At 45.0% G+C, this 9,740-nt stretch overlaps 1 protein-coding gene across 1 annotated transcript; it reads right to left on the bottom strand.

Moving 5' to 3' along the window:
- Positions 1-2,219: 2,219 nt before the first annotated feature.
- On the bottom strand, positions 2,220-7,875 carry LOC107098690 (delta-like protein A). Its single transcript, XM_015396479.1, has 11 exons — positions 7,334-7,875; positions 6,910-7,215; positions 6,567-6,627; positions 6,213-6,470; positions 5,266-5,326; positions 5,043-5,173; positions 4,511-4,680; positions 3,630-3,846; positions 2,739-3,519; positions 2,530-2,638; positions 2,220-2,436 (listed from the first exon to the last, which is right to left on the bottom strand). The coding sequence occupies exons 1-11, from the start codon at positions 7,400-7,402 to the stop codon at positions 2,431-2,433; spliced, it is 2,169 nt and encodes a 722-aa protein (XP_015251965.1). The 5' UTR covers positions 7,403-7,875; the 3' UTR covers positions 2,220-2,430.
- Positions 7,876-9,740: the final 1,865 nt, after the last annotated feature.

Here is a 9,740-nt window from a genome sequence, read left to right as displayed (position 1 = left end):
GGCCAGCCTCTATCAGGATCCAATTGCCTTGTCACCATCTGGCTTTCTGATATTTACTTCCAGCAGAGGGCGCCATATCAGTTTATGTCTGCTTATCAATTCTATCTAAAATTCTATTTAGGCTCAAAAAGAGCTATTTATACACTATCAGGGTGGATGCTTGATGTATATAACCTTATTTTATCAGGATGAGTTGGTTTTCGGGTCTTTTTTGTCGAGGAATTTAAAATGACCTATAAAGAAGCAGAATTTGAACATTTAAATACCACAACTAAGTCTATGAGGAGAGGAGTGGGAAGAGAGGAGCAGGAGAAGATGCTGTCCAAAGTTTGCAGCATCTCTCCTGACCTCTTTGTATGCTAAGCAAACAGTAAAGAGCCTTTGATATTCCTATACTTATATAGGAATATCATAAAGTATATTTACAATAACAAAGGTTGAAAGAAAGAACTATATTTCATAACAAATGGATACCTAAGTATTCCGGAAGGTGTTATTTTATAATATATTTGTCTGAAGGTGACTTAAAAAAAAGGATAAAGGACCTTTAATGCTGTTTATTTAAATTAAACTCACTAAAATATATTTTTCTTTCCAAAATCCCTCCAGACTTCTGTTTCATTTGATCATCCGTGCTCCTAAAATGTGACGGTCCATCCCAGGTGCCCAACAGCCTTAGAGTTGGTGGCTAAACTCAGGCCAGAAGGCATCTGTTACTCAACAACATCTGTTCCTGTGAGTCTCTTTCTCCCAGCATGCCGAGGGACATGCTGACCCTCCCAAGGGGAGGGGGGGTGTCTTTTGTGCGCTCCATTGTCAATTCCATCATTGTCTGCAGAAGGCTGTTGCTCTAATGGTGCAGGGTTGTTAACCCAAACCAGAAGCCTGCTGGTGATTTACAGTCACATCTAAACACAATCTGCATCTTTATGAGGATCTAAAAAAAATATTAGCAGGAACTTAATGAGTTAACTAGAAATTAAAAGCTATAATTTTTTGTTTCTTTTGGTTGGTTTGGTTTTTTTTTTTAGTTCTCCAGCTGGGAGAAACAAAAAAAGCTGTAAATTTTAGCTGCAAAGCAGCCAGTTTAAAATTATAGCTGTGAAAAACAGGAAGTGAGTTAAAAGGAAAAACTCCAAACTGTGTGATGTCTTTTTATGCATTTCTGTAGCGTAGATCTAAATTTCAAAGCCATGATTTACCTGTTATTGGTGGAAGTAGAAGCAAGAGCGGTAAATCTAGTGTAAGGACATTGTTTTCCATGAATAGACCTCCTCGCTGGTCTCCAGGGAGACACTTTCAACTCCCGGCATTAGCAGAGAGCATCGGCATAAAAAAAAGGCCCACCATGGGGTGGCCAGGGGAAAGCAGCAGATGTTGGTGATTAACTTTGCTCACAGAGCCCTTAAGGGACGTGTTTGTTGGGAGTGCGCACAGATGGACGGAACCAAAGTTGTACCCAATGCAATGTCACGTTTAGCAATATTTATTTGGAAAAATAGTCTTGGCTAATTCCTTCATTCACAAACAGTAAACTGTTACATTTTTCATTTTAAATAACATTTTCTTAAAAAACAAAAAAAGAGGAAAGCAAAACAACAGAAATCCCATTCACATGAAGTGCCTTTGCAAATATCATTTAAAAAAAGAACGCAACTTAAATAATTATAACAAACAAATATACATTATGAAATAAAAATAACACAAATTTTTTTAAATTAACATAAATTAAATCATAATTTTAAATCAACACTTTCTTGGGTTTATTTTACAAAACGGACAATCTGTATCAAAAGTACACTTCTTTTTTTCTTTTTTAAATCTATTTTTTTTTTTTCTTCCTGAAAGAATACTATATTATAAACGGTTTGGAGGACTTAGGGGGGAGAAAACGCACTTCAGTTAACACAGTCATCAAGTATACATACAGTCTTCACAATGGTAGCGATGGGCGCACAGCCCATGTAAAGCGCCTTGTGAAGAGCAGGCCAGTATGGCCAAACATCCACCGTTTGATGCAGTTCCTGCGCTCAGCAACAGCGTGTGGGTTAGAGAAAAGGCCTGGCTGCAAATGTTGCATAAACAAAACTTCTAAAATACTCTATCGCCATGAGGCAATGCTTGCTTAATATAATCTCCAATGAAAGGCAGAACGGAAAGCTTATTGACAGTTTACCATCAACTGTAAACTTTATTTTTTAAAGTCACCTTTTTTTTTTCCACAGTGCCAGTTCTCATCCCACAGGCCGCCGCTGTCTACACTTAGTTACCAGTAGAGAACCAGCTCACTCTGAATATCAGTTAAACGTCTCTGTATCAGCAGCAGTCTCAAGGCGGGACATCTCCCCCTAGGGTTAGAGCAGCATCTGAGGGAGCATAAAAACTCTCCCATAGAGCAAATGAGCAACGGGAAGTCCATTTTGTGGCTTCTTACACCTGGAGATGTACAAAAGGAAATAAAAACAGAAATTAGAGTTGAACTTGGCAGAAATTTAAGGAAAAAGACTCTGATCTCCTTAAAGGTCTTACCTCAGTTGCAATTATACATTCGTCTTTCTCCTCTGACATCACAAACACAGATTTGTACTTGGTGTCCGCACATGCAGACAGTTCTGGGGCTCTCTTTTCCGATGCATCGCTTTGAGGAGAAAAAACAACCGATAATGTTAGCTTTTTTTTTTTTAATTGACAGCTTACGTGTGAATTTCTGAACAGACTTTCAGATTCTTACTAATTACCATTTTAAACGTTTGCTGTGTTTTTCTTCAAACTCCAACGAGTCCGACGATTGATACTTTTCCTCGCAGGCTGCCTCCAGCATGGCCTCCTTGGCCGCCTGCTCGTAGTTCACCTCCCGCACCAGGTTGTAGTCTGAAGGGGGAGGTCTGCTTTTGTAGCTGCTCCTTCCAGGTGAAGAGTCTTCTTCAGGGTCGCCGCTGCAGAAGTCCATCTTTTTATTGATGTTTTTGACACCTGGCATTGGCATCACGCTGATTGCAAGGTCCCTCTCGCCACGGTGACAGTTGTTGGTCAGATTGTTTATCGTCTCTCCTTCACCTGCGCTCTCTGCCTGTACGCTCTGCTGAGCTTTTGATCGGACAAATCCGACCAGCACGGCGCATCCCGCCAACAACAGCAGCACCATGGCCACACCGGAACAGATGGCCATCCAGGGGACCTCCGATCCTCGGATCGCAGCATGTTCCGGAAGCAAGAACTGGCAGTTTCTGCCTCCGTACCCTAGAACGCAGGCGCAGACGTAGCGGTTGTTGCGTTCGTGGCAGGTGGCTCCGTTGTGGCAAGGGTTGTGCTCACAGCGGCTAATGGGGGAACTGCAGTTGCGTCCGGTGTATCCGGGCGGGCAGGTGCAGGTGTAGCCGTCGGGTCCCTCCTGGCATGTCCCACCGTTCTGGCAAGGGTATGCTGAGCAAACATCACCCGTCTGGTCGCAGTTCATGCCAGTGAAGCCCTCTGGACATTGGCACAGGTACGAGTTGACTAGATCCACACATCGGGCACCTGGGAGAAGAAGCCTTTGTATCATTGTTTGCACCTCAAAGAGTTGGCACACTTTAAGATGTGATGAAATTCATGGGAATACTGATTAGCTGTGAATGAATTTGTCTTACCGTTGGAGCAGGGACCGGAGGTACAGTGGTCAATCTTTTTCTCACAGTTGAATCCGGCATACCCAGTGGGGCACTGGCAGAAATAGCCTCCATCGGGGTTGTCAGCACAGCGGCCTCCATTGGAGCAAGGCTTATCGGCACACGTCATGGCACTTAGCTCGCAGTTGTTGCCATAGAAACCATGAGGACAACTGCACTTATATGTATTCTCTAGATCCTGTGCGGGGGAGAATAATCATAGTGTTAACATAAAGATGTTCCAATTCCGCTGCCAATGTACACATCAAACTTTTATCTACACATGCAATATTTTAGAGCAGGGGTCTTCAACAGGGGGTTCTGCATGGGGGTCACGAAAGTTTTGGTTGATTAGACTTTATTTTATGCAATTTTTTTCCGCTAATTGAAATGTCTTTAAATCCACATTAACATGAATTCAACACACTGTAGTAAACAGATAAATGGAGACAGAAAATGCCTTTCAGTCATCAATGCACACATTCAGCGACACACAGGAGCTCTTTCAAGCTGGGCACCGTTTCATTCACAACACCTGTCCCATCAACCAGGAATCCGAATCAGAAATACTTTAATAATTCCAGGGCAAAATTACTTTTGTTACATTACTCCATATGTAATAGAGTGACTATAGGACCAGTTTGATAGAACACAATATAATACAATATATATAATTACGGGGTCCCCGCTTCATCTTGCCATCAGTTTGGGGGTCCTGGGCGTGGAAAACGTTGAAGACCCCTGTTTTAAAGGCTTTTTTGGCTTTTTGTCTGAGGTGGCCAGGCAGGGGCTGGGCCAGATTTAGAAATCACTCAGAAAGTTTCAATTGTTTCATCAAGTTGTAACAACTCAAGCACACTTACGGTGCAGCTTCCCCCGTTGCGGCATGGGTTTCCAGCACATTCATTGACCTTGATCTCACAGCTGGCTCCAGTAAAGCCAGGCTTGCAGGAACAGGTGTAGCTGCCCTGACCAGTGTTGCTGCAAGTGGCTCCATTCATGCACGGCTTGTGATGAGTGCAGTAGTTGAGATCTGGAAAGACACAGCAGAACATGTGGATTAGGCTCTGCACAACATATGGACCAAAGTGACACAGTGCCTTTTGTCTTGCAAGACATTTGACAAAATCTCTTGCCAAGTATTCTGCTAGTCTCTCTGCAATCCATCTTAAGATCTTACTAAGATCATATATATTTAACCCAACTGCCACTAACTGATATCATACAAGTTTTTTAGTGAGTAACATCCTTTCATTTGTGGGTTAGTTTGTGTCCCAGTCACTCCCAGGATGCCGGGACTTCTATAACCCATCAACCAGTAGCATTTTTCCCCATCCTCTGTCTGTCTTCCCTCATCTTTCATCACCCCCAGCTCTCATGAGACTTGGTCCTCACCTTGGTTACAGAACAGCCCCCCCCAGCCCTCCTGACAGTTGCACTGCCAGGGCTGCTGGCAGGTCCCGTGGAGACAGCCCGGGTAACGAATGCACTCGTCGCAGTAGCGGCCCTTGAATCCTACTCTGCACCTGTTGTTGTCCAATTAAGAGGGAACACACCGGTCAGTCCACTCATGTTACCTTGTGTGTGACGCCGTCCCGTTAAATCGGAGGAGACTTACTTGCACTCGCCAGGCTTTTCGCAGAAGCCGTGTTCTTCATCGCATCCTGGCAAACAGATCGCTGCAGCGAAAGGGGAGAGGAGAAAGTTCTCCGTTTAGAAACACATAAACCTTAAATAGATTTTTATCATGTGTTGTTTTTTTGTTTTTTTTATCCAGCATTTTTCTTGTTTTTTTAATGTTATTTAGAGGTGGAAAAGATAAATCCCAACATTTAGCTACAACAGAGTGGACAGAAGTTTTTCCTAAACTTTTCCACTCTTTCTTCAAACTTAGTGTCCTGATCTCATCGCCAGAACTTTCTTTTTAAAGTGCTGCAGGAGACAGAGAGGCACTGTGTGAATGAGTGTGTACCCCCTGAGTGCACACTCACACACAGACCCCTGAATTCACCCCATCACCCTCCCTTTTCTTCTTCTCCTTTGCTGCAGGTCAAAACTCTTTTATTCAGTCTCCCTGCACACACACACACTCTCTCTCTCTCTCACACACACGCTCCCCTTAATGTCTCAGATTGGGGCAGATAAGAGTGGACAGCTGGCGAGTGTGTTGCCAGTGCGCGACAGCTGCCCCATTGTTTCCTCTCTGCCGGCAGCTGCCCACTTCAACAATACCTCCCCCGCCTCAGCCAATCATCGGCCGGCCCACTCGGGGACCGGCCAATCGGAAGGCAGCATGTAAATTTATGGCACGCGTGAGATTATTCCAAAAAACTTTCCTTAGAATAAATCAAGTAGCAGTGTGTGTGTGTGCGTAAAAGGGGAGGGGGGGGGACGCGTGGTGTTTACCCACAAGATCCCCTCTAACGGTACTTGGAGAGCCAGAAAATAGCTTTTTATTGTTCTTTCTCTCAGTAAATTTGGGTCAAAAATCTAAACTATGGATGCTTGCATCATCTCTGACCGCTCTAGTAGGTTACATGTGATGTTTTCCAGCAATAAACTTACGTTCTGTGCAGTACTGGCCCTTCCAGCCTGCATCGCACACGATCTCCCCGCGTTCCCCGCAGGTGAAGTGTCCAAACGCGTCGTCTCTGGGCCGGCAGAACACCGAGCAGCCGTCCCCGTAGTAGTGCTCGTCGCACACGAAGCGGTAGGAGTATTTGAGTTCGGTCCTCCCCGCGGTGTGCAGGTCCTGGGACCAGTCCTCTCCCACCGTCAGATGCCTCTGGGTGGTCATTGTGCTTATAATGCGCTCTGGGTTCTCTAAAAAGTGAGCATGTAAAAAATAAAATAAATAAAAAAAAGTTGGTTTGTGGAAGAAAGTGGAATTAGAAAGGGAAAACAGGATTCAGTTCCTACCTGTGGAGAGGTCGTCTTTGGAGTCTGTGTGTAACGCTTCGATGATCAGTGAGAAGGTCCCCTGGGAACACAAATGGCTTGGTGAGACAGGTGGCCAGCGGAAGCGTGCTGATAACACCAAGCAGGACCCCAGGCGACAGTGCAACACTCACTGCTCTGAATGCAAAGTGCCTAACCTGATCTGCTAACTAACCCCCCCACCCCACCCTAAAATAAAAAGGAAAACTTGATGCGCTCTCAGCCTTTTGCGCGCACCGCCGCTCACACTTTTACGCACGGATTCAACTAAAAAGGCGCGAACCGCAGCGCCGCTGACAGTGTAACCAACAGCAGGTGAAATTACCGGCCACGTGAAGCCGAAGTTAATCCTGATGGGGTTGCTGAATGAACTCTCCGGGATGGCGTCGGGAACCTGGAAGGAGTTGGAGCCGAGGACGGGCGTCACTGCGCCGCCGTAGGTGCAGGGCGGCTCCGGGGAGGCGTTGGGCTGGTAGTGCTTGAGACAGATCCTGAAGAAGGTCTTACATTCGCACTGCTGCTGCTGGAAGGAGGAGGTCAGGCCTCCTTTGCAGCAGTTCTTGTTGCCCTGCGCCCCCTTTTTGTTCAGAAACTCTTGCAGCTTCAGCTCAAAAACTCCCGAACAAAACCCCTGCCAAAGAAATAAGCCTGTTATCATCACACATGTGATGGTGGTGGATGGAGAGCAGGGAGGAGGGAGGAGGGGGGGGCATTTTGAATTATAGCAGGAAACAGATTTGAAGACCTACCTGGCACAGCAGCATCAACATGACGGTGAGAGTCAACAAAATGAAGCGCTCCATATTAAATAAATACATAATAAATAAGGAATAAATAAATAAAAAAAGTTTGGGGACTTGGCTGTTCCTCAGGGTGCCTCCTCCTCTTCAGTCCCCTTGAGAAAGATGCATTGAGCTCGGTTGTGTTGTTTCAGTCAACTGCTGCCGCTGCGCGCCGCGCTGCTGGGATTCATGTCCCGTGGAACTAAAAGAGGATAAATCCCAAAAACTTCTCCGTGAAGGCAAAGAAGGGGAGGGGGGGTGATGGGGGAACGAAAAAAAAAAAAAAAGAAGAAGAAATGTGGGAGTTTATAGCGCAGGCGTAAAGAAAAGCCTTCCTTTGGTCCGACTTGAAGCTTAAATCCAATGCGTAAAGATGCTGTTCTGTGAGGAATCTGCAAAGGTCTTGGTTTGACCCGAGGACGGATTGATCACTGGTCCTGCATGCTTCCTACAACCTCCCTCCCCAATGTCTCTCCTCACCGTGAACTGTGCGTCTGTCTCCGGCCAAGGCCGCTTGCTGCCTGTTTTATACGGCCTGACACATGCTATGGTAATAACATGCAAATGGGCCCCTCCTCCTCTTCTTCCCGGAGCCTTACCTCCCACTGAGCAGATTCTGGACTGAAAAGAAGTCTAAACCACCTTCAAGATGTTTATAGATGCCCCTGTTTATTATTATTTTATTTCTAAAAAAGCTAAAATGTGATACACATGTAAGATTTAGAAGTTAACCCAAAAGAAAACTAAATTTAATAGGGTGGAAAAAGTGTGGCACCAAGACAGAGTGATGAAGAGAATCCATCCTTAGATCCCAGATTTCAAGAAATATTCACATTTTAAGCAGGAAATAAAGAGCAATACGGTTAAAAAAAAGGCAGGTTAAAATTCCTTTACACAAATATACTAACTGTGTAAATGTGGAACAATGTGAAGATCAGGTCTGCATGAATAAACAATAACTTCACTGCTCATTCTCTGCACTTTGAATTCCTTGGATATCTTTCAAAGGTTGAAGGAAGGGTTAATAGGAAGATGGAATCATGTTGAATTCCGCTTTTCAGGATATTTAGATATAATGCCCCCCCCCCTCTCTAAAGCCCCCCGCCCACCACAAGAAAAAAAAAGGGAAAAAGTAGTGACACACGTGGTTGATGGCACGTGGTCGCATTGATCCGCCCAGCTGTTGCCTTATAGTGCAGCAGGCTTCTTTGTTTGAAGAAGCTTGATTTCCAAAGTTTCCCATAAGAAGAAAAGAGTGGAAAACCGTTTCCAGATCTAGTTTGGGAAGCTGATTGTTTTCCTTCACTATCCAGCCCACATAAACAGCCTTTACATTCAGCTTTTCCTAACTGTGGGAAGAATTTCTCTCTGAGGAAGAAAAAAAAAGGGAAGAAAAAAAAAGTTTGAAAGAAAGCATTCAGTGGTGACGAGCTGAGGGGCCGGACTTTTGCTTTTTTCCATTTCTGTTTTGCTTCAAGCTTCTAGTTCTGGGTTATCCAGAACGCTGTGTGTGTGTGTGTGTGTGTGTGCGCGCGCGCGCTTCAGCCACTCGCGCGGCCAACATGAGGGAGATGTTTGGTCATTGTGTGATTGTGTGTGGGGAGTTCGCTGCTCCCCGTGTCCTCAGCTGTATGGTAATTCATGGAACACCTGCTCTTCTCTCAGAAACAGCATCTCTGGGCTGCGCGCGCCTCCCCCCTACCCTCGCCACACTCCTCCAGCGCGCGCTCACACACTTTTTCTATCACACCAAACAGAAACAGCCTCCTTATAAAAAAAAAAAAGGTTCTTTATTCCTCCCTCATCTTATACACTGCCTTAAAACTTTTTGAGGGCAGATCCTCAGAACTAAACGTTCATTAATTGCGTGTCTTATTCGTGTGTGTGAAAGTGATGCGTCTTTGCGCACATTCGCACAAGGTGGTGGGGGGTTGTGGATTAATTAGGTCGTTCATTAGGTGGTTTTTCTGCTGTATAATGATTGCTCTCCCCCCCAAGCTCCTTAAGCTGAATATATAGTGCGACACAAATGGGGGGAATTTTACAGTTATTTTCCTGCCTATAGGCACACACTCTATGCTGTAGTCTTTATACAGTGAAAGGAGAGAACACCCTCTGTGATGTGGAATTTAGTTGTTGACACAATACAGTTGGGAAGCATTGTAGTTTTCATCCATCCTTCCTTTCTTCTGATCAAAGGTGGGTAAAATTTAGGGTACATCAGGGTTGCAGTAGCTGAACATGTTCCCAGTGATGGTTGCAAACTGATAGGCACCAAAACCAGTTCAGGGTCAATCTACACTCACTGGCCAGTTTATTAGGTACCCCATGCTAGTAACGGGTTGGACCCCCTTTTGCCTTCAGAACTGCCTCA

Source organism: Cyprinodon variegatus, unplaced genomic scaffold, assembly GCF_000732505.1.
Source record: "Cyprinodon variegatus isolate N-32 unplaced genomic scaffold, C_variegatus-1.0 Scaffold800, whole genome shotgun sequence".
Classification (NCBI taxonomy): Eukaryota; Metazoa; Chordata; class Actinopteri; order Cyprinodontiformes; family Cyprinodontidae; genus Cyprinodon; species Cyprinodon variegatus.
This window is presented reverse-complemented; position numbering and strand designations above follow the sequence as displayed.

Excerpts from the sequence above, each read along its gene's own strand:
- LOC107098690 (XM_015396479.1), bottom strand. The coding sequence starts at position 7,402 with ATGTATTTATTTAATATGGAGCGCTTCATTTTGTTGACTCTCACCGTC. Across the intron at positions 3,520-3,629 it reads CTCCGGTCCCTGCTCCAACG|GTGCCCGATGTGTGGATCTA; the intron begins GTAAGACAAATT and ends TTCTTCTCCCAG. Across the intron at positions 2,639-2,738 it reads CACAGCAAACGTTTAAAATG|CGATGCATCGGAAAAGAGAG; the intron begins GTAATTAGTAAG and ends TTCTCCTCAAAG.